General features: G+C 34.9%; 1 protein-coding gene across 1 annotated transcript in view; it reads left to right on the top strand.

Annotated features, from left to right (window-relative positions):
• Positions 1 to 23,246, top strand: part of LOC144447224 (uncharacterized) — a 66,680-nt gene extending 43,434 nt beyond the window's left edge. The window contains exons 4-12 of the mRNA XM_078137125.1: positions 5,202 to 5,393; positions 5,556 to 5,704; positions 5,903 to 6,010; positions 9,558 to 9,684; positions 12,971 to 13,072; positions 14,159 to 14,332; positions 14,399 to 14,578; positions 18,418 to 18,555; positions 19,061 to 23,246. Of these exons, the coding sequence (XP_077993251.1) occupies positions 5,202 to 5,393; positions 5,556 to 5,704; positions 5,903 to 6,010; positions 9,558 to 9,684; positions 12,971 to 13,072; positions 14,159 to 14,332; positions 14,399 to 14,578; positions 18,418 to 18,555; positions 19,061 to 19,182 (1,292 nt within the window). The 3' untranslated portion in view covers positions 19,183 to 23,246. The remainder of the gene's footprint in view (positions 1 to 5,201; positions 5,394 to 5,555; positions 5,705 to 5,902; positions 6,011 to 9,557; positions 9,685 to 12,970; positions 13,073 to 14,158; positions 14,333 to 14,398; positions 14,579 to 18,417; positions 18,556 to 19,060) is intronic.
• Positions 23,247 to 25,450: the final 2,204 nt, after the last annotated feature.

Here is a 25,450-nt window from a genome sequence, read left to right as displayed (position 1 = left end):
AATATTATAGTTTGCTATGGCAAAGTGTTGCAATCATTATTATTGTTTGCTATGGCAAAGTGTTGCAATCATTATTATAGTTTGCTATGGCAAAGTGTTGCAATAATTATCATAGTTTGCTATGGCAAAGTGTTGCAATCAATATTATAGTTTGCTATGGCAAAGTGTTGCAATAATTATTATAGTTTGCTATGGCAAAGTGTTGCAATCATTATTATAGTTTGCTATGGCAAAGTGTTGCAATCATTATTATAGTTTGCTATGGCAAAGTGTTGCAATCATTATTATAGTTTGCTATGGCAAAGTGTTGCAATCATTATTATAGTTTGCTATGGCAAAGTGTTGCAATCATTATTATAGTTTGCTGTGGCAAAGTGTTGCAATCATTATTATAGTTTGTTATGGCAAAGTGTTGCAATAATTATTATAGTTTGTTATGGCAAAGTGTTGCAATCATTATTATAGTTTGTTATGGCAAAGTGTTGCAATCATTATTATAGTTTGTTATGGCAAAGTGTTGCAATCATTATTATAGTTTGCTATGGCAAAGTGTTGCAATAATTATTATAGTTTGCTATGGCAAAGTGTTGCAATCATTATTATAGTTTGCTGTGGCAAAGTGTTGCAATAATTATTATAGTTTGCTATGGCAAAGTGTTGAAATCACTATTATAGTTTGCTATGGCAAAGTGTTGAAATCACTATTATAGTTTGCTATGGCAAAGTGTTGCAATCATTATTATAGTTTGCTATGGCAAAGTGTTGCAATCAATATTATAGTTTGCTATGGCAAAGTGTTGCAATCATTATTATAGTTTGCTATGGCAAAGTGTTGCAATCATTATTATAGTTTGCTATGGCAAAGTGTTGCAATCATTATTATAGTTTGCTGTGGCAAAGTGTTGCAATCATTATTATAGTTTGTTATGGCAAAGTGTTGCAATAATTATTATAGTTTGCTGTGGCAAAGTGTTGCAATAATTATTATAGTTTGCTATGGCAAAGTGTTGCAATCATTATTATAGTTTGTTATGGCAAAGTGTTGCAATCAATATTATAGTTTGCTATGGCAAAGTGTTGCAATCATTATTATAGTTTGCTATGGCAAAGTGTTGCAATCATTATTATAGTTTGCTATGGCAAAGTGTTGCAATAATTATCATAGTTTGCTATGGCAAAGTGTTGCAATCAATATTATAGTTTGCTATGGCAAAGTGTTGCAATAATTATTATAGTTTGCTATGGCAAAGTGTTGCAATCATTATTATAGTTTGCTATGGCAAAGTGTTGCAATCATTATTATAGTTTGCTATGGCAAAGTGTTGCAATCATTATTATAGTTTGCTATGGCAAAGTGTTGCAATCATTATTATAGTTTGCTATGGCAAAGTGTTGCAATCATTATTATAGTTTGCTGTGGCAAAGTGTTGCAATCATTATTATAGTTTGTTATGGCAAAGTGTTGCAATAATTATTATAGTTTGTTATGGCAAAGTGTTGCAATCATTATTATAGTTTGTTATGGCAAAGTGTTGCAATCATTATTATAGTTATGGCAAAGTGTTGCAATCATTATTATAGTTTGTTATGGCAAAGTGTTGCAATAATTATTATAGTTTGCTATGGCAAAGTGTTGCAATCATTATTATAGTTTGCTATGGCAAAGTGTTGCAATCATTATTATAGTTTGCTATGGCAAAGTGTTGCAATCATTATTATAGTTTGCTATGGCAAAGTGTTGCAATCATTATTATAGTTTGCTATGGCAAAGTGTTGCAATCATTATTATAGTTTGCTATGGCAAAGTGTTGCAATCATTATTATAGTTTGCTGTGGCAAAGTGTTGCAATCATTATTATAGTTTGTTATGGCAAAGTGTTGCAATAATTATTATAGTTTGCTGTGGCAAAGTGTTGCAATCATTATTATAGTTTGCTGTGGCAAAGTGTTGCAATCATTATTATAGTTTGCTATGGCAAAGTGTTGCAATCAATATTATAGTTTGCTATGGCAAAGTGTTGAAATCACTATTATAGTTTGCTATGGCAAAGTGTTGCAATCATTATTATAGTTTGCTATGGCAAAGTGTTGCAATAATTATCATAGTTTGCTATGGCAAAGTGTTGCAATCAATATTATAGTTTGCTATGGCAAAGTGTTGCAATCATTATTATAGTTTGCTATGGCAAAGTGTTGAAATCATTATTATAGTTTGCTGTGGCAAAGTGTTGCAATCATTATCATAGTTTGCTATGGCAAAGTGTTGCAATCATTATTATAGTTTGCTGTGGCAAAGTGTTGAAATCATTATTATAGTTTGCTGTGGCAAAGTGTTGCAATCATTATTATAGTTTGCTGTGGCAAAGTGTTGCAATCAGAGAGCCAGTGTAGTGGGAATCTTAAAGTTCATATAGTAAAACGTGATTTGGTTGCAATATTATCTGATTGATTGGTGTTTGTTCACACTTGGCCTGTATAACCACATGCAACTATAAATTTACATGCAAAGAACAGCCCACTGTTGAAATTGATGTCGTGTAAATGGCAAGATGTGTGTGAAAGATAAGCCTATGGGAAAAAGATCGTTATCAAATATACCATATTAAATATATCATATCAAATATATATACACTATCAAATATATCATATGAAGTGCATCCATAGACCCTACTGTATGGTCTATGTGGTATATTATATCAAATATATCATATGAAGTACATCCATAGACCCTACTGTATGGTCTATGTGGTATATTATATCAAATATATCATATGAAGTACATCCATAGACCCTACTGTATGGTCTATGTGGTATATTATATCAAATATATCATATGAAGTACATCCATAGACCCTACTGTATGGTCTATGTGGTATATTATATCAAATATATCATATGAAGTACATCCATAGACCCTACTGTATGGTCTATGTGGTATATTATATCAAATATATCATATGAAGTACATCCATAGACCCTACTGTATGGTCTATGTGGTATATTATATCAAATATATCATATGAAGTACATCCATAGACCCTACTGTATGGTCTATGTGGTATATTATATCAAATATATCATATGAAGTACATCCATAGACCCTACTGTATGGTCTATGTGGTATATTATATCAAATATATCATATGAAGTACATCCATAGACCCTACTGTATGGTCTGTGTGGTATATCATATCAAATATATCATATGAAGTACATCCATAGACCCTACTGTATGGTCTACGTGGTATATTATATCAAATATATCATATGAAGTACATCCATAGACCCTACTGTATGGTCTATGTGGTATATTATATCAAATATATCATATGAAGTACATCCATAGACCCTACTGTATGGTCTATGTGGTATATTATATCAAATATATCATATGAAGTACATCCATAGACCCTACTGTATGGTCTATGTGGTATATTATATCAAATATATCATATGAAGTACATCCATAGACCCTACTGTATGGTCTATGTGGTATATTATATCAAATATATCATATGAAGTACATCCATAGACCCTACTGTATGGTCTATGTGGTATATTATATCAAATATATCATATGAAGTACATCCATAGACCCTACTGTATGGTCTATGTGGTATATTATATCAAATATATCATATGAAGTACATCCATAGACCCTACTGTATGGTCTATGTGGTATATTATATCAAATGTATCATATGAAGTACATCCATAGACCCTACTGTATGGTCTATGTGGTATATTATATCAAATGTATCATATGAAGTACATCCATAGACCCTACTGTATGGTCTATGTGGTATATTATATCAAATATATCATATGGAGTACATCCATAGACCCTACTGTATGGTCTATGTGGTATATTATATCAAATGTATCATATGAAGTACATCCATAGACCCTACTGTATGGTCTATGTGGTATATTATATCAAATATATCATATGGAGTACATCCATAGACCCTACTGTATGGTCTATGTGGTATATTATATCAAATATATCATATGAAGTACATCCATAGACCCTACTGTATGGTCTATGTGGTATATTATATCAAATATATCATATGAAGTACATCCATAGACCCTACTGTATGGTCTATGTGGTATATTATATCAAATATATCATATGGAGTACATCCATAGACCCTACTGTATGGTCTATCTGGTATATTATATCAAATATATCATATGAAGTACATCCATAGACCCTACTGTATGGTCTATGTGGTATATTATATCAAATATATCATATGAAGTACATCCATAGACCCTACTGTATGGTCTATGTGGTATATTATATCAAATATATCATATGAAGTACATCCATAGACCCTACTGTATGGTCTGTGTGGTATATTATATCAAATATATCATATGAAGTACATCCATAGACCCTACTGTATGGTCTGTGTGGTATATTATATCAAATATATCATATGAAGTACATCCATAGACCCTACTGTATGGTCTCTGTGGTATATTATATCAAATGTATCATATGAAGTACATCCATAGACCCTACTGTATGGTCTATGTGGTATATTATATCAAATATATCATATGGAGTACATCCATAGACCCTACTGTATGGTCTATGTGGTATATTATATCAAATATATCATATGGAGTACATCCATAGACCCTACTGTATGGTCTATGTGGTATATTATATCAAATATATCATATGAAGTACATCCATAGACCCTACTGTATGGTCTATGTGGTATATTATATCAAATATATCATATGAAGTACATCCATAGACCCTACTGTATGGTCTATGTGGTATATTATATCAAATATATCATATGGAGTACATCCATAGACCCTACTGTATGGTCTATGTGGTATATTATATCAAATGTATCATATGAAGTACATCCATAGACCCTACTGTATGGTCTATGTGGTATATTATATCAAATGTATCATATGAAGTACATCCATAGACCCTACTGTATGGTCTATGTGGTATATTATATCAAATATATATCATATCGACTCATAGATAACATTACTCTCACGTCGAATGACGTCAAATGTACATCAAATCAAATGATCGATGATTAAAATATAATATTTCATGACTGGTTTAAGAGGTGATAACAATGGTGCAATTATTTAATGATTAGTTAGAAATATTTTTATTAATCGGGATGTTAATATTTTCACCCATATTTTAATTATTGCAGAAATAGAGGCGTCAGGTGAAGGGTCTGGAGCAGAGCCTGAAGCTGAATTCATTCCATTATCCAAAGAAATCCAGGAAGAGGCCAATGAAGAAAACAATGACATCAACGAAGAAAAAACAAATTATGAAGATTTTGGAATAGATGTTGATAGTTTTGAAAAGAATACAAATACAGCTGTCGAAGAAAATTCAAGTAACTTTGCTTACGTACTCTATATCCTTTCTCAAATATATAATCGCAATTAATTTTAGTCTGGTGAGATTTGACTCAGTATTTTCCTACATTTCCTCTCAAAAATGTTATAATATGGCAAAGTGTGTATTCAACTAATTTTCGTTTTCTTTGTTTTTTCAGTTGGATACGACTGTGATTTGGACTTGCACACAGCCAGACAATTGGCCACCAATATCGATAACCCGTCGGCTATCGCCGACTACATCATATCCACCGATGATATCGAGAGTTTCGTCTGCGTTGTTCAGATTTTGCTAGAAGATGGATTGGTGAGTAGTTCAAAGTGGTTTCATGAAAGTTAGATACAAAGAAATTGACACTGCTGCTCTCTATGGATGTGTCAAATGTATGCCAACTGTTCACGAGGCAATCAATTTGAAATTGGCAATTTTCGCAAGATATTACATACATATCGGTATAGTTACAATTCGGTATTCATTTGAACATTAACTATCGTAAATTCACAGGTATCTAAAGACGAAGCGGATTTCCTTGAGGAGGAAGTTTCAAACGAACTTCAAAGACAACTATATGACGATGTGAGATATTTCAATATCGATCCATACAGTGAAGAGGTAGGTAGACCATAATGTACCTCACGTTATTTCTTTTGTGCTGATAGTACAGACCAGACAATCAAACATTCATAAATACAAAGTGATAACCAAAAATAAAGACTGCTATCGACATTCATTATATCCCAAAACACTACCACTATGGAATGTGCTACCTCAAGAAGTTCGCTGTGCACCCAACTCACAATCCTTCAAAACTGTACTGAATGCTATCAATACTAGGGCCCCTTAGTACTTTGATGGTATTGCCCCACATGCGACCCTTGACTACGTACGCGACAACCAGTATTGGTACTTGTACGTCTACAGATATCGATACAGATACAGATACTGCAATGAAGGGATCTAACAGCGGATCCGGAAGTTCGAAAACATTAGGGAAAGAGACACCTCAAGCACTAAACGTATTCTTACACTAAACTCAGTTCAATATAGTATCAAACATGATTTGAATAATTCAAAGAAAGGATGTTCACCATTTCACATATATATCATTTCATGTTCCGTTTTCCGGCCATCAGCAAAGATGAATCATTAATCTTGTTCTCTGTCCCGGAAATTGCTTTGCATTCCATGATTTTTGTTGTTTCTTGTTTTTTCTTTGTTTTAAATTAAACTTGAAAGTGTGAGTCCAAAATTGAAAGTTGTAATTGATACAATAAAGATATTTACGTAATATGCAAATTTACCTATCGATACCCAAGTGACTTAATATAGATATTTACGTAATATGCAAATTTGCCTGTCGATACCCAAGTGACGTAATATAGATATGTACGTAATATGCATATTTGCCTACCGATATCCAAGTGACGTAACATAGATATTTTCGTAATATGCAAATTTGCCAACCGATACTCAATGCACTATATATTTCAGACCCACTACTGTAAGCATACACTTTAGGCTGCTTTCACAAAAACTTATTAGGGGGGTCGGGAGATTTTAGGGGGGGTGGACTTGAAAATATATGGATAGTGTGTGTGGGGGGGGTACCTGAAAAAATGTTATGGGTTGTGGGGGGGGGGGTACCTGAAAATAAATTGACATCATGACTTTTCAAACATGGGAAAATAAGCTTTTAAAATGTTGGTCTTCCTTTTTCAACAACAACAACAACAACAACAACAACAACAACAACAACAACAACAACAACAACAACAACAACAGCCGTTACAAACAACAGTTGCTCACAAGTTAGTTAAATGAAAAACAAAAACAGTCAAATTTTAATTTTCTTTTAATAAACTGTTAATGTAATGATAAATTGAAATGGGCGAATTCAGTGGTACAGATTGTTTTTTGTCTGAAAATACCAGTGTCTTTCATGTACACTACTATCTACTGAAATTTGGTTAATTTAATGTGTGAAATTACCTTTACACACACTGTACTGAAAATATTCTTTGTGACATGACTGTGTTTTGATTTGTGGTTATCACAATGATATGTAACTTGTTCATGTAAATTCTTACTAGTATTATATGACAGACAAATATGACAGACAACATTTTACATTTGCAGCTCTTGGAAGTTAAAAAAAAAAGAGTTGGAAAAGGTTCATCTCAGCCTGCCATCAAAATGTAAAAGATGCACCTGCACTAAAACATACTTGACAAGTATCAAAAACTTCTGTGCAAGGTATTTTTTCATCCTATAGATATGACTATAATTTTCAACATAAACTTTTAATAACACATTCTAAATATTTCCTAAAATTAGCATATTGGCAACGTCTGCTACATGTGAAACAGAAGACAATATCTCACAAGCTGAGTTAACAGAGAAAAAGTAAAATACGTTTTTTGCACATACTTTTCAACTTTGCATGAATATACTATTACTTGTAAATATAAAGATAAATAAATACACTTTGACACTATATGGATGTATTCTCAACACCATTAACAAGAGATGATGGTAGTGAAAGACCACCAGATGACTTCCAACCCTGTGCACAACTAAAACACCTGTATAGTAAAGGGTTAGTGTCAAGTAAAAATGTTGAGAAACTTGACGAATTGAGCAAGAAACTGTGCGTCAAGAAAGATATATTAAAGGGAGCAATCCTTCATTAAGAACAACAGAGAACACTTGCCTCTATGAGGGAAAGAAAAAGAATGAAAGAAACGGAGCAACGTGCGGAAAAAAATTTGATAAATATGACAGGGATGCGCTTGTCAGAAACGGTGACATTTCCAAATTGAAAGTGAAAGAACTTGATAAGTACCTTTCCAACTCTGAAATTCCAGCTGTGGCAGGAATGCACAAAATAGACAAAGTTGAGGTTGTAAGATGCCACTATTATCAATCTAAAGAAAGTGGGAGTGATTTGTCATCTGATGACAGTGACAGTGACAGTGAGAATGATGATACAGCTAGTTCCAACTCTGATGAAGTTGAAGGAGAAATTGGGTCTGATGATGATGATGACAATGCCATGTTTATATACACAAGATCTGGAAGGAGAGCTACCACTTGGAAATCAAAAATTTAAATAAACACATTCTGAGACTTTGTTTAAAATCCTGCATTCACCTTTGTAATCTAACGTCAAAACCAGTCCAATAATCAGGCTCTTACAAGGTAAATGTATTACCAGGTTCATTAAGATATACAATTACTATGATAATAGGGCCATCTTAATTATCATTACCACTAATATATATATCACTTGATTCCTATTCTGTTAGATGAAATGTGGCTGGCATTTTTTAATCATACATTTATTTTCTTTTGACATTATATTGAACTAATTTACATCAAACAAGAACGGGATACATAGCAATGCATTTTATTAAAGAGTTTTTTCAGTGTTATTTAGACCAATTCGATTTCTTTTAGCACACATTTAGGAAACTGAACTGGAACAATACAGTATAAAACTCTCTTTAGATAACATGTGCATCACAATATTTGCAAATACAACTAAAATGACATTCAACTGTAACACTACTAGTATAATGTACTAATACAATATTGAACAGAAAACAAAGACTCAGTTGGTCTGCTGATCATTTTACAAGAGTTATTCAAAGTGTAATTCATTTACAAGTATATGTTGTTTTTTGGAAAGGCAATGCACTGGTTAACTTAACATTTTTTTTAACTGGTGTTTGTGTATATATACACACAATATACAAATTGATTATATATATAATGGACAAAGTTGGTATTAAGTGTATTATGTACAGTTTTGTACTTGGTATGGAATGTTAACGCACAGGAAATGTATTCGGGTGGGGGGGGGTACTTGAAAATTTATTCGGGCCGGGTAGGGGGGGGGGGGTATTTGAAATATTTGGGGCTTTGGCAGGGGGGGGTACTTGAAAAATTTTGGAATATGGCAGGGGGGTACTTGAAAAAAAAATTTGGGTTTTACAAAAAATCTCCCCCCCCCTAACAGGTTTTTGTGAAAGCAGCCTTATTTCCATGTGACCAAATATTAAAACATGTCTTTTAATTGTGATTGAACAATGTCATTTACGAAAACTCGCAATGAAACAGTGAAGTAACATAAATATTTTCGTTTTAAATCACCACACAGGTTGAAGAGGAGGAAGAGGAAGTCTCTGACGGAATAATCTACCCAGATTTAGATGACGTCATCGCAGGGGATATGGATGAACTTTTGTACGACTTGGCTGAAACATTGTACAGGCAACCAGAAACTGGTAAATCTTTTTTTTTGTCTTCTACAAACATACATAAATGTGACTTTCTAGATGTTCAAGCTTTTTCCTAGTCTGTATTCAGACGCAGATTATATTTTGTCGTATTCCTCAAAAACCTTCTGAAATATGTTTTATTTAAATACTAGTTGTGTGCAAATACATAACTTATAACATCCAATAGTAGCATGTATAATACTATACAGAACGCGCGCTACTCACTCACTGATGAGGATTCGAACACCTAAAATATAGTCTTGACTTTATCGAACGTAATATCCTGCGCACACCATGTTTTAATTCTATTAATTTCAGCGGCAACAATAGTATTAAAGGTGATTCAAAATGCTCACATTCACTATCGCTAATTTGCTAGACGACATGTTTGTGAAATGCATTCTGGTTTTAAAACTTTTCAAAAGCGTCTGCAAACACCTTAAAATGACCCCTTTTCAGTCACTTCCCTTCGGATTTACTTCGAGAGTTTTCGGGTATTTCCGGTCCCACCTAGACCACGGGATTTTATGACGTCATAAAGAGACATGGATAGCACGTAGCCTATGGCGAGCGTAGTCACTAGGTGAACAAAACTCAACAGCATTGTGAAAAAATACATTGCTAGTGGTTGTAACAGACATCAGTAAACAAAAACTACACTCTACATGTCTTATTAACCAACATTTACCGATATTTACTCACACTTTCTGACTAATTGGCAGTGTCTGTGGGTATAAATGCTAAAATATGATCTCCCCATATTATGGCAAAATAAATAAAAAACGGCTAGACTAGATATATATAAACACTTGTAATGTCGCGTGTTTCACATTCATTGACTTTTATTTATCTGATTTTTTATTATTTGCCGACAAGAAGCATTACGATACCGTGGTGACGTTTGACGGCATCCCCGGGCCAAGGACGGCATATTTTAGCCCAATCGTACTCGCGTCGCCTTTTGAACAGTGCATTTAACAACAAAGTAAACATATTTCATCTCGAATAAATATACTAGCTATTAGAATACCAATGGGAAACTTCAAGAAGGCGTATCGGGACATGTGCCACAATATATTTGTTGGTCCCATAATACACTAATTGATTCGATTTGCTCCGAGCATATGGAAGTACGCTCCGAGTCATTGCATCATGGAACTGTGACCGACCTAATTTTGTTGTCCATATATGAAATGAGACTGACCTGCAAATTTTTCACAGTTTTCGTTGTGGTCTTGTATTGTCACATGTTTGGCTTGTGAACACAAGTTTACATCTATTATTGTCTAGGGCGTAATACTCTAGTCCGAGTCTGAAACCCATATAAAACCTAAGAAACTCGCATTCGGATCGGACAGAACAGAAGTAGGTCTCATCGACTTGTTGGGGACTCGAATTATTGCTTGTTTTTATCACGGTATACAGGTGATTATTATATATCGGTAGAGGGGTAGTGTTGTCAAGTTTTGTGCAGTCACCGCGGCCGCGGCAGTAAGCTCATACTAGGCCGCCGATCAAAGCTGAAGCAGTGTATGTACAATGTACGTATGGAATCGGGAGAGCACAGCGCACATTCGTGTCGGGTTAAATTTATCCACGTGTTGATGTAATCCATATTTATCAATCAGATATATTGTAAAATTCTTCAAGTCGTACAGAAATAACGTCTCTAACTTCAAAACAAACCCTGAGAAACGGGACCGGACGTGGCTAGCCAAGTATCTAGTTGCAGGCTTTCTTTCATAACCATGTCCTTGATTGCCGACGTCAATATTGTCCAATCGTATTTGATATCATGAACACATCGCGATATTTGATTTGTTGGTTTCCTAAACTGTACACTTCGAATACCATGATTCGTTACAGAATTCTTCTAATGAATATTAAATAGGCATGTTGCATTGTTGCATTAAATTAAGTGATATGGCAACAAGGGAAACCATACAAGTTTTCTTCCAGGCGAGTTGCTAAAGTCATGTAAATGACAACACTAAACTCACGAAATTTCCTCAGTTCTTTACAATTTTATTGCTGATGATATGGCAATCTAATAGCTAGTATATTTATTCAAGATAAATATGTTTACTTTGTTGCTAAATGCGCCGTTCAAAAGGCCACATCAGTGAGTATAGTCGAGTATAGTGGGCTATAATATGCTGTCGACGCCATGCCTGTCGAAGATATTGTAATGCTTCTCCTCGGCAAATAATAAAAAAAATCAGATAAATAAATTGAAACACGCGAGCGACATTACAAGTGTTTATGTATATCTACACTGTAGTCTAGCCGTTTTGATTTATTTTGCCATAATATGGGGAAATCACATTTTAGCATTTATACCCACAGACACTGCCAATTAGTCAGAAAGTGTGAGTAAATATCGGTAAATGTTGGTTAATAAGACATGTAGAGTGTAGTTTTTGTTTACTGATGTCTGTTACAACCACTAGCAATGTATTTTTTCACAATGCTGTTGAGTTTTGTTCACCTAGTGACTACGCTCGCCATAGGCTACGTGCTATCCATGTCTCTTTATGACGTCATAAAATCCCGTGGTCTAGGTGGGACCGGAAATACCCGAAAACTCTCGAAGTAAATCCGAAGGGAAGTGACTGAAAAAGGGTCATTTTAAGGTGTTTGCAGACGCTTTTGAAAAGTTTTAAAACCAGAATGCATTTCACAAACATGTCGTCTAGCAAATTAGCGATAGTGAATGTGAGCATTTTGAATCACCTTTAAAGTTAAATTACAAAAAAGTCAAGACAACTGTTGATAGTCTAGCTTTTCCAACTTTACACAAAACCATAATCTTCAATTACTGTCTGTTATGCTGATCTGATGATGGTCTGAAGGAAGGCGGTTTTTTTTTATTTCTTCGGGGTTTTGTTTCCACCTGTCCTTTTCGTTATACATGAACTTACGGTCGTTTAGTTATTTGTCAGATCGAACATAGAATTATGATGTGTGTGCGTATATATGTGTATATGTACATGTATGTATATATGTGTGTATGTATGTATGTATGTATGTATGTATGTATGTATGTATGTACGTACGTACGTGTGTATGTATGTATATATGTATTTATGTATGTATGTATGTATGTATGTATGTATGTATGTATGTATGTATGTATGTATGTATGTATGTATGTATGTAATTACGAAACACGGACACTACACAGTCATTAGAGAACCATTTATTTTAATGAAATTCGAATACCAGAAAGATAGCCCTCGATTGAATTAATATTACCTAGTATTATTATGTCTTGTTTACTGTTAATCCATAGAAAAGGATACCGCTGAGAGGGCGCTCGTCCAATTCGCTGGAATTATCGCTCGTGAAGTCGTATTAGGTAATCTTAGTCCCGAGGAGGGCGAGGCGTACTTAGGTAAGTCAAGATGCAATATTATACAAAATTCCATTCATTGCACGACGGGACATCAATTTTGTATTTCATAGCAAGGCAAATTAATGTTGGATTGTGGATGATATCCTAAACTACACCATAATGTAAGACGTTATATTAAATGAATATAAATCGATTATAATTTATTGATTAATTGATGTGCTCCTGACATTTTTTATGTTTAATACTCGCCAAAAATAACACCATTGAGATTTAGATTATTGCCTTTGAATAGATACAATTCCATATTTCAAAAGACAAATACACATCACTAAGGCCTACAGAATTGTTTAGTTCCGCTTACCCGACCCCCCACCTAGTTTTCCACAGCCGACCCTCAACATATTTTTATGTACTCGAGACAAAAACAATAAAATCGCGAAAGTTGCGCGAAGTCTCGTGAGAAATAGTGGTCGCGGAAACTGACATCAAGATAAAATGACAATATAAAACTGTTCAATCAGTAATGGCTGGACATCTGATGACAAGAAACTAATAATATAGTGACCATAGAAAACGTGCTATTACACTGGTACATGAATACAAGTATTTAAAAAAATTAAAAAATAAGAATAAATATCTACCCACCTATTCTAAAAACAAACGTAATCGGAACCAGACAATGTTTTAACCCTAATTGCAAAATGGATCAAATTATGGATTTAAGTAGTACCTTAAGTGAGAATGGCTGCCAAATCTTATAATCAGTACATTTATCCAAACTGGCCGTCAAATTTTATAATCAGTACATTTATCAAAAATGGACGCCAAATCTTATATAATCATTTCCATCTTTAAAAGTTTATTCCTTAGATTCTTAGATGTATTGATGACGCTGTTAAAATATTGTAAAGCTGGAAGGTAGTAGTAAAACACAGCGGCAAGCACAGAGTCTCAAGGCTCACCGATGACTGTCATAATATGGCCTAAGGGCGATGCAAGTGTCAGTAGAAACTAAATAGATATTTACACTTCAAAGAAAAACAGAGTTACTGGTACTTACAAATTTTTTTTTTAATTCTTCATGGAAATATGTCTTTAATACGATTTGTCTACACATTTTTAAAGACATTTTAGCACAACTTCCGTTTGGAGAGGTCCTTGAACAAGAAGAAAATGAAGTGGTACTTCCTGAAGAGATGGAAAAAAGTGTCATTGATGAGGCAGAAGAAGAAGAAACAGATGGAGGGGATGATGATAATGATGATGATGATGATGATGATGATGATGATGATGATGATGATGATGATGATGATGAAGAAGAAGAAGAAGAAGAAGAAGAAGATGATGATGATGATGATGAAGAAGACGAAGAAGACGAAAATGACGACGACGAGGACGACGAAGAGGAGGATATCGATGAGACGGAAGACATTGAAGAAACAGAAGAAGACGAAGAGGACACAGAATTTGACAATGATTTGATTGATGACTTGGAAGAAGAACTCATAAACAGTGCCAAAACCCAGGGAAATTCAAAAGTTCAAGGTAGGCTACATATCATACCTGGGTGGGGGGGGGGGCAGTGCTCCGCGCCATTCTTGTGTATAAATTTTTATATTCAGAAACTTAGACTTCATGCATATTAATTGTTATCATGGTTCACAACATACACTCCAGGCGAACGCTTTTATTGAGATTTGAGTACTACGGATATGATATTGAAAAATTAATACACACTGTCGGTTGAAATTGGGTAGCTATATTTCGATGCCTATAAGAAGTTGCCATAGTAACACAAACTGAAATAATTAGTAAATCGGGATTTGATTCCACCATCCGTAACAGTCAACAACATGTACCGTGTGGGCTAGTAATGAGGAGAAAATACAATGTTATCCTACTGGGAATGATTAATCCCGAAGTGTTTCCAGGTAGATGAACGATATCTGTTGAATCTTCCCTAGTGAAAGTTGTTCCCATGTGATAGCTAATTTGGCGATTGGTACTGGCTGCAGTTAATCAGACTTTGGATATATTTATAGCCTTTAAATGATTAATGGAGATGTGATTGATGAGAATTTGTTAAAGCATGCTTTGCTATACGAGACTAGCACAGATAGATGCTGTCCGCAATAGGCATACTAAGGGAGCAATCATCAGTTTTTATAGCCGGGAGGGGGGGGGGGGTAAATCAGAGGGGTTACCTCAATTTGGGACTCAAAGAAGAGGGGTCATCGTTTTTACAAAGTGAATAAAGAGGGGGTCATCTTATTTTATTTTCAACAACTAAACGAAATCATGAGCCACGCTGCTGTACTTAAATTTCCATTTATTAAACAACTAATATATGTGTATACAATAAACCATAAACAATAAATAGCTATAAATATACATTCAAATAAAACGTAAACACTTTGTCTCTTGATTTTGTCACAACACTGCACTATGGCCACCTTTAAGCAACAGTTTTGTTAGAAATGACTTCTCAATTGCACACCGTGAGTTGCATTGTGCCATCTTGTGGTACACAAATTTACGTGTGTAGCTGTACATGTAACACATAAGAAATGAAATACCTTGAAATTTACCGGATGGACTGACTCTAAAATCCGTGCCTCCATTGACCTGAATGTTGAATTGCGCACAAAACATAACCAATCTAGGGTGAGACACACTTTAAAATAATATGTGGCAAACACTGTGACTGAAAGTGCCAGAACTAGCCTGTGTCTAGATATTGGATATTCAATGCATATAGGTTAAAGTGACCATATGGATGAGAATTTGGTATTTATTTTGGATTTTTATTTGATAAAACAAATTCACTATGATTTTATACTTGAAAAAATAATGCGAAGCGCATATACCAAGTCCATGTTCATAACTCAATACATTGCAAAAAGATGGAAAAAGTGTAAAAAGTTTGTTATTGTACGTACAATAACAAACATTTTATACATTGTTTAATGTTTTGCAGTTTATTGAGTCTAGTTCCTATACCTTTTTTGTACGTACGCATTACGATTACTACGATTATCTCCGTTAGAAGTCCCAAATTTATTCAGCGGTAAGATCAATAGTTATATGTAGGAAAAAACTGAATTATTTTAGTGTGGGGTGGGGTTGAGGGAGGAGGTCTCATCCTTGTATGTAGAAGAGTTTACTTTTATAATGAAATTTGTTTTGTACCCCAATGCAAACATTTCTAAAAATGTCAAATTGAAAAATGGAAGAATGTTATACATGTAGTAAATGCATGGCACGTGCATCAGTGCTATTTTTTCTTTGCTACATAATCTGGCTTTGTATTCATAGAACTACATTATACTACATACTGGCTTTGTATTCATAGAACTACATACTACTAAATAATCTGGCTTTGTATTCATAGAACTACATACTATTACATAATCTGGCTTTGTATTCATAGAACTACATGATACTACATACTGATTTGAAATTCATTGTGCTGTTTGCAACAATTTATTTAGAAGGGCTGGGGGAGGGGTCTGGGCCTTCCTAAAATAATTTAGTTTTTTGTAAAAAATAATTGATCCCTTAATGTGTTGATTTATCATACATATACAAACTACTGAACTGTTACTTGGCATAGTATGAACTACATGTCTTATTAAAAATAACCTTTCTGTGTTTGTGTTTCACTTGTTCTCTGATACCACCATCACCAAGTTTAATACATGTTACGGGGTTACATGTGAAACCCCCCTTAGTCCTGCTATTGTTCTACGCCATAAACTACCAAGAAAGAAATATATTCCAAGGTGAACACAATATTACTCAGGATTCTCGGAGAATATATTATGTGAATGACTGATAAACAAAGTTATAAACACAGACTTGTTTTGACTTCTATAGTACAGACATAGTGCAAAGTTATGAGGAAAATTAGCTTTTACATCTCCCCTGGAATATGTTAAATCAAGTATCTTTCATTGAGTGATGAACTGTATACTTACATTACTATGAGAAACTTTTATCAGCAGATCATAATATTACATTTCCTTGGTATTAAAATGTATTTGTTTTCAAGGCTATCATGTTGTCAGCAACATACTGGACAATATAGCCAGTGAACTGAATTATTAATCTAGTTCTGAAACTGCTGTAGTACAGAAAACCTTTTGATGACATTTTGTAATTTCTATTTTGAAATCAATGACATACATCACATTCCATTATTCAAAACCTGTTCAAAAAAATTTTCGTTCAAATTGGCAGTTTGGTCAATGAAGGGAGGGTTTTTTGAGTTATTGACATGATTAAACTGAACAATTATGAACAGGACAAAAAATGCCGTAAAAAATGCAAACTGGTCAATGTGTGTACACAATTGCATGCATTGACAGTTTTTGGCATGGGTTTACAATTATATTAACATTTCTAATATTGTACTTGATAATTAGTTGAATTACTCAATGGTAATAGTTCACTCAATTAGAGAGATATCCTAGAACGTTTGGTTACTAAACCTTGAATATCATACTTCTCATAGGGTTCCTGTCTAAAGAGTTTTATACATGTGAAGCAATGGATTTTGGTTAGCAATTTACCAGATACACTTAAAATTGCTGAAAAATTAACTATGCAGTCTGCGGTATTATGCTCTGAATATAGATTGTCTTTTGTAAGAACAAGAAGAATGTTTCTTGTCAACAGATGGGGAGGGTTTAGTGTGTTTTTTATTTGTCAGAGGGTGAGGGGTTGTTTGTTTTGTGAATTGCAGGTTTCACTATTTTTAAGTACAACATGAACAAAATGTCACTGGCCCACCCAGGCTGTAAAAACTGATAGCTCCCTAAATCCTGCTTAATTTCATTAAGAAATGTCTAATCCTGGAAATACAAATGAGTGGTCATGTATTAGATGGTTTATTCCTCTTACTCCACCCCTTTCCCAAGCTTCTCAATGGCATTCAAATGATTTGGAAATAATTAGAATGACCGACATAATTATCTCTAGGACGATGGTGGTTGTGTCTGTGGTTGTTATCTACTCAACAGGAAGTCTGTTGGGTGGATCAGTGAGGTTGGATGGGTCAGTGAGGTGGGATTGTTCAGTGGGGTGGGATAGATCAGTGGGGTGGGATTGTTCAGTGGGGCTGGGTGGGTGGTAAAGTAATGAGACTGTTATGAAACACAAGGGCTATGAAATTAAATTGATTCAAGGCAGAATGAACTTTGGGGGTATTTTTCAACAAGACCAAAAATGCGCTCCCATTTTCTTTACTATTATGGCAGAATTTCTTGTGGAATAGAATTCAGAATGTCTGATAACATATTCATACAGCATTTGGTGTCAACGTCCATTTTTTCTGCACTTTGAATTTTATTGCTATTGTTAAAATATTGTTGTTTTTGCTGTAGATACATTCTTCCCCGAAGATGATAAATTCGTTACTTTTCCTGACTATAAAGACAATTATCTTGATGATATCCGGGAGGACATCGTTTGGCTCCAAGATTATGGTCTTTTACCAACCGAAGTTGAAGAAAATGAAGAAGGTGAGAATATATCCTTTACCAGGAAGTATTGCGTGCTAAATTAACTATACCAAGCACCCTCCCTCCAAAAATAGTAATACATCTCAACTCATGATAAAGCCACTGGCAAATCAGTATAATTGACATGCCATTAATTTTGTAAGGAAATACAGTACCTAGCACAGAATGTTAGGACTCTTATACATTTCAGCATGCTATGTTTCGCTGAGGTGCAAACATTTCAAAAGTGAAGATAGCATGTCTCTAAAATAATTATCACAGATTCCAAGTCTTCAGAGACAAAGTACCAAAGATAACAGGAGAAACGTGGATGTTTGTGAATGTGTTATGGGTCTACGTGTTCTGAGCTACAATAAGGGTTAGTCCAATATGCTTTTATACGCCTACATATTTCAAACATTGCTTACGAAGCCTCTATGTGTATCTTCACAATTATGAACTGATTAAAAATACTTTAGTTGTGAATACAAGTTGATAATGAGTACCTGTTTTGGTTTTTCCCCAGAAATTCAAAAAGATGCGCTAAATTTTGGTGTAGAATTGGATGATATGCTCGACGGCTATGTGAATATTGGAAAGCTATCAGATGATGACGTCATGGCGATTCGAAACCTTCTCAACAACTAAAGCATTGCCTTCGGCAGATTTCTTTAAACGATGTTTGAGATGTTTTCTCTTGCACTTTCTACATTCTGCAAAGAAAGAAAGAAGATTATGTGTGGACTTGGTTGATTGTCCAGTCTTTGAGAATGAAAATGATGTAACTCTTAAAATATACACACATATAACTCTATTAGTACGGTTTACAAAAACCTAAAGCGTGGCATAGCTGATCATGAATTACACTTGTTAATTTTGTTGACAAGAACATGATATCTGGAAACGTTAAGTTTGGAAGACGTACACATCATGTGCCTTTTAATATGTAGAAAGAACAAGAGACTAAAGTGAAAGGAGAGTGTTTGAATTGACGAAATAAATGTTATCAAAACGGTATTGGGCGAAAGCAAACACAAAGTAAGAAATTTCATTTACAGAGAAAAACTTATAAAGAATCTTCCTAAAGCTTTCACATATTTTACCTTACAACGTGATGCCATTTAATGTAAGTTAGAGATAGCAACTGCAGGCAAATTCAAATTCTCTTGTGGATAGTTTCTAATCACTAGTAGTCGGTTTCATATCGTTCTTGGATTAAATGAACTCTTCTTTTCAAGTACAATTTATTCCCTTAATTTCAACAGGTCTTGCAATCTCGCAAAAGGTGAAGTGCTTTTGAGTAAAAAAAATGAATAGTCGATTTGCATCACATAAAGAATAGATTTTTCACTTTCACTTTTTCAGGGTATTGCTAAATGTTATGTTTCCTTCTGTCCAGATGGCAACATCACCTTTTCTGCATCGAGTGTACAATACAAGAATACACGTATTATCTTTCCTTCACAATACAATCGTACATGCTTCATCGCAGCTGGTACAACAACATAGACCCTCATAACCTAGGAACCATCCATTGGAGAATTTCATATTACTCTGTGGTTGACATGTATAGTCTTGACTCATACATTGCTTAGCAAATTATTTGGTGGTCCCTAGAGGCATACTGTATTTGTTATACATGTATATATAGTACTCAAGTCGAAATTTCAATGACCGCGATATAATTGTATAAATATGAAAATATCAGACTTACATATAAATTATATATGTCTATATGAAATATTATGAAATCAACACAAAATTTTATTACTGGAGTGCTTTCCTACGCATGTGAATCTTCGCTTTTGCTATATCTTCAACATTGTTTGGCTTTCCCTTGCACTGTATGCAGTTTCCTGTAAATCTTAAAAGTACAGCTGAGCCGTTGTTCGTTTGGCTGGCTGTTTTTGTTTTTGTTTTGTTTTTCGCAACGGAAATGTTTCTATTCATTAGATTGTTTTTATGAACATACATTTCAAATCTATTTATTCATTGGTTGTCTCTTTCACGTTTCTTTTCTTGATATAAATGAATAGTGATGTACATGCGTGGCATGCTGTAACATATCTGCAGAATATATGATAACATAGTATTTATATTGTATGTACATTTTACTCCAATTGTAGCACCGTTTTCTTGTTTTCATAAAGCTGCCGTTGTTATTTTTCCTTGAAGTGATGGCACAAAATTGAACCAAGGAAGATTAATAAACAAATATGTAAGCCTTAAGATAGTACGAGTTATAATCATGATAATTCGACCTGGAAAAATTAGCTTTAGGGCTAAAATGAGGTGTTCAGTCGTTGGATATACATATACCAGCAAGGTTTGGATAAAACAACACACAGGTTAATTTGAATTCGGTAACTTGTCAGTTAGCTAGCTGTCAAAGCAATAGTAATGACCAGTTTTTGATCCTAGTTTTTAAAATAATGACTAGTCTCTGGGTATATGTATCTACTATGAAAATAAAGAACAGAAAACATATCATTGCTGTACTTATCACATCTTTAAAGATTAATAGGTGCATTACAAGGAAGGATGGACTACTGTAAAAGATTGGGTATGTGTCGGTTATCCGAAAGTCAGCTGAAAAGTCCTTTCATCGGGTACCAATGGGTGGTCGCCCGTCCATTATATACCAAAGGAGGGTCGTCCTTTCATCGGTACCAATGGCCATCCTTTCCCTATGTAGCAATGGAGGGCCGTCCTTTCATTGAGTACCAAAGGAGGGCTTTCCTTTCATTGGGTACCAGATGTAGGCCGTTCTTTCTGTATATGCCAAAGGAGGACCGTCCTTTCACTGGGTACCAATGGAGGGCCACCCTTTCATTGAGTACTAAAGGAGGGCCCTTCTTTCATTGAGTACCAAAGGAATGCCCTTCTTTCATTGAGTACCAAGCTAAGGAGGGCCGTCATTTCATTGAGTACCAAGCTAAGGAGGGCCGTCATTTCATAGAGTACCAAATTAGGTCCGTCATTTCATTGAGTACCAAATTAGGGCCGTCATTTCATTGAGTACCAAATTAGGGCCGTCATTTCATTGAGTACCAAATTAGGGCCGTCATTTCGAATCATTTAGTACCAAATTAGGTCCGTCATTTCGAATCATTGAGTACCAAATTAGGGCCGTCATTTCGAATCATTGAGTACCAAATTAGGGCCGTCATTTCGAATCATTGAGTACCAAATTAGGGCCGTCATTTCATTGAGCACAAAAGGGCTGTTTTGTACAATTATTACATCGTGTTGTAAGTGTAATTGTATGTATCCAAGTTTTCGTCACCAAAATATGTGTTGAGTATACATGAATTGAGATGATTTTGTTTAGAAGCACCTAATTGGCTTTTTCTTTGCATAAATATTGTTTCTGTCAAAATGTGATTATATTCGAGTTTGTCTGCAAACCAAAGTCCTGCTGAAAACAATCAAATATTTTGTCTGACAAATCGAATAATATATATGCAACCACTTTTTACAATATCACACCAGTTGAGTTTCATGTTACCAACAATTGATTGTATTGCATATCTGATGTATATCTCGGTATATATTATTATTTTATTATTATTTTATTAATTAAAGAAACGCGCTACACTACGTCTCAGCGCATTGTACAACAAACTAACAACTGAAAATGAAAAATAATACAACAGCTACGAAAACACAGAAAAAAACACACAAAAAAAGTTTCTCAGAAGAAACTTAGGGCACAAATGACGTATACAGTTGTTGGTTAAAAGGTCTTTGAAATACGAAAGAAAAATATTCCGAAGACAGCTAGGAGATTAAAACAAATTACTCATTAAGGGCATCATCACACCTTAAAATAGAGCATCAGCTGTCCTGCATGCAGCGACCCTGGCAACTCAAAATCATTAAATCAGACACAAGGAAGGTGCACAAACTGAGAAGGCTCTTTGTCCATAGGTATTGTTAACAGTTGCTACACAGTTGAATTAAACACAGCTTCTCGGCTGATCTAAGATCTTTAGTTGGAATGTACAATCAAATTAGTTCAATCAGATAAAGGAGTGCAGCATGATTGATGATTTTGAAAGTAGTTAGTAGAATTTTGATTTTGATCCTTGATTCAAGTGAAAGCCGTGCAAGTCAACAAGTACTGGAGTGATGTGATCAAACTTGCGTGAGCAACTGAAAAGGTGTGCGGCCGCATTTTGAAGAGTCTGTAGACAGCTAATTTGATCTTTTAGTTTAATTCCGTACAAGAGACTGTTACAATAATCGAGGCGGGACGTTACAAATGGATTAATTTGTATAAGCTTATTGAATGCGAATAGATTAAACTAGACTCTTAATTGCTTGCCATCACTGTACGCCGTTACCATAGAAACATCACTTTTTTGAAAATTTCTTGGAAAGAGTTCAGCAATTGTATAATTCCATGACAACCAAATCGTACTGACAAACATGTTTTTGGATCAGTATCTCCGATCTTGTACAGAATTGAAAGAAAACTGAAAGGTCTACAAGAAACTCAATGAAATATTTTGCGTAGGAAGTGAATGCATTTGGAATAATATTAAGTATACACCAAGACATTGCCATGAAGACTAAATTTGCTTTACCAGTGATATTCACATAGTGGTTACATATACATATGATATATTATGTGTATAAAAGGTGCTTGTCATGTATTCTTACTGTTCCATATGACACCAGAAATATATTATGAGTTTACAACACGAAATTAAAAAAAACGTCATGTTTTCCTATAACTGTTACACCCTTCGTCGTTATTTCATTCACGTATACCAGTATGGCTACCTGCTTGCTTTGCATGCATAATGATCAGTGGAGTCGAGAGGCGTGTTTTGACTATTACAATGACTGTGTGTGGGTGTATGATATTCCAAATTACAATGACTGTGTGTGGGTGTATGATAGTCCAAATTACAATGACTGTGTGTGGGTGTATGATATTCCTGTGTGGCATGATATTCTTGTCCTTTCAGGGGTTCATTATATGCCGCGATGCTTCGATAGGTCTCGTTACATCCGAGTACGGTAAAGATCTATACAAATAATCACATAATCCCGCAGCTGTCAGGATGTATACTCAAGAAAGTCGTCAATGTGTAAAGAATGAGTGTGAGACTAAATAACACGTGACCCTTAACATTTCACATGTGTGTTGTTACAGTTTGGAAATATGAAACTGTTAGGGGTAGACATTCGATATCCTGGGGGGGGGGGAGGGGGGGGGCTTGGAAGATTGATGGAGAGTCATTATTTTTTTCCCATTGCTTGCCTGAGAATTATTTTTTCTCTCCTTCGCCTATGCTGGCAACTTTTTTTTTCTTTGCTTCTTTGAGATATCCGGATTTTTTTTTACGTCAATGTTGAACACCTACACAATTTTCTGTTTGGTTTTCGCACAGGGTAATACAGAGAGTAAAAAGATGCTGTTCTATCACACACAGATTTTATTTAGAAAACTACATATTTCATACATGTTTGATTTTCAATTAAAATAAACATCATTGACAGTTTTTATGCCATGGTATGATGACACACTGAAAATACAAATCGGAAACTTGATTGGTGAGCTCAGACATTCAGATAGACCGGTCAGTTTCTCCAGCTTGTGGGGGGGGGTGTCAGTGTTTTTTTCCATTGGGCCAACAAAAAGTCACTGACCCCCGTGAAAAAAGTTTCATAGCATCTGACAGTAAGCTGTAGAGGGAAGAGCTTTGAGACTGGGATATGTCTACCTCTTGTGTGAGTGTGTGTGAATGGGGGCGGGGGTTTCTAGGGTCTCCCCCTAGAAGCCCTGGATGATTTTTACTTCTAAAGGCAATGTTTAGGCTATTCACAGACGCTTTCAGACAATAATTTGCAAGCTTTACAAGACAGCTCTAACATGTAAAAAGCAACTACATAAGGTTGAAACATTTTTTAAATAAAGTTTCATAGCATCTTGACAGTAAGAGGTGGAGGAAAGAACATTGATTTTAAACTGGAACATGTCTACCTCTTATGGGGGAGGGGGGTTGTACGGGTGTCCCCCTAGAAGCCCTGGAGGAATTTTACTCTTAAAGCCAATTTTCAGGCTATTAACAGACACATTCAGACAATAATTTGCAAGCTTTACAAGACAGCTCTAACAATTGTAAAAAGCAACTACACATGGTTGAAACATTTTTGAAATAAAGTTTCATAGCATCTTGACAGTAAGAGGTGGAGGGAAGAACTTTGATTTGAGGCTTGGACATGTCTACCTCTTACAGGGGGTTCTAGGGGGTCTCCCCCCCCCCCCAGAAGCCCTGAAGGTTTTTACTTCTAAAGGCAATGTTTAGGCTATTCACAGACACTTTCAGGCAATAATTTGCAAGCTTTACAAGACAGCTGTAACATGTAAAAAGCAACTACATAAGGTTGAAACATTTTTTGAAATAAAGTTTCATAGCATCTTGACAATAAGAGGTGGAGGGAAGAACTTTGATTTGAGGCTTGGACATATCTACCTCTTATGGGGGGGGGGGGTCCTAGGGAATCTCCCCTAGAAGCTTTTCAAGTTTTTTTTACCAATTTTGGTGAATCTTATTGTTGGTTTAACGAATGAGTGGCCTCTGGGGTGATGGAGTCCAAGGGGTCCCCCCTGCCAAATCTGTAGTTTTTTGTTTCTATTTAGGCAATTTTTAGGTTATTCATAGCCTCTGAGATATATAATGTCAAGCGTCGAAAAGCTAAAGTAAATATAACCTTTTTAAATAAGTTTTCCATGTTATAAAAGTGGGCCTGTAACATTGGTATAGGGGCATGGATATTGCATGCATAGTAAAGTTACTGATGTGTGAGAGCACTTTAGGAGGTCATACCTAGTGTACAATATAAACTTGTATTTGAGTTGTGGTGTCGATACATGTAGTGTCTGAAATAGGAAGTATATCAT

This window comes from Glandiceps talaboti, chromosome 16, assembly GCF_964340395.1.
Source record: "Glandiceps talaboti chromosome 16, keGlaTala1.1, whole genome shotgun sequence".
NCBI lineage: Eukaryota > Metazoa > Hemichordata > Enteropneusta > Spengelidae > Glandiceps > Glandiceps talaboti.
Note: the sequence above shows the minus strand (reverse complement) of the source record. Positions and strands in the feature narration are given on the sequence as shown.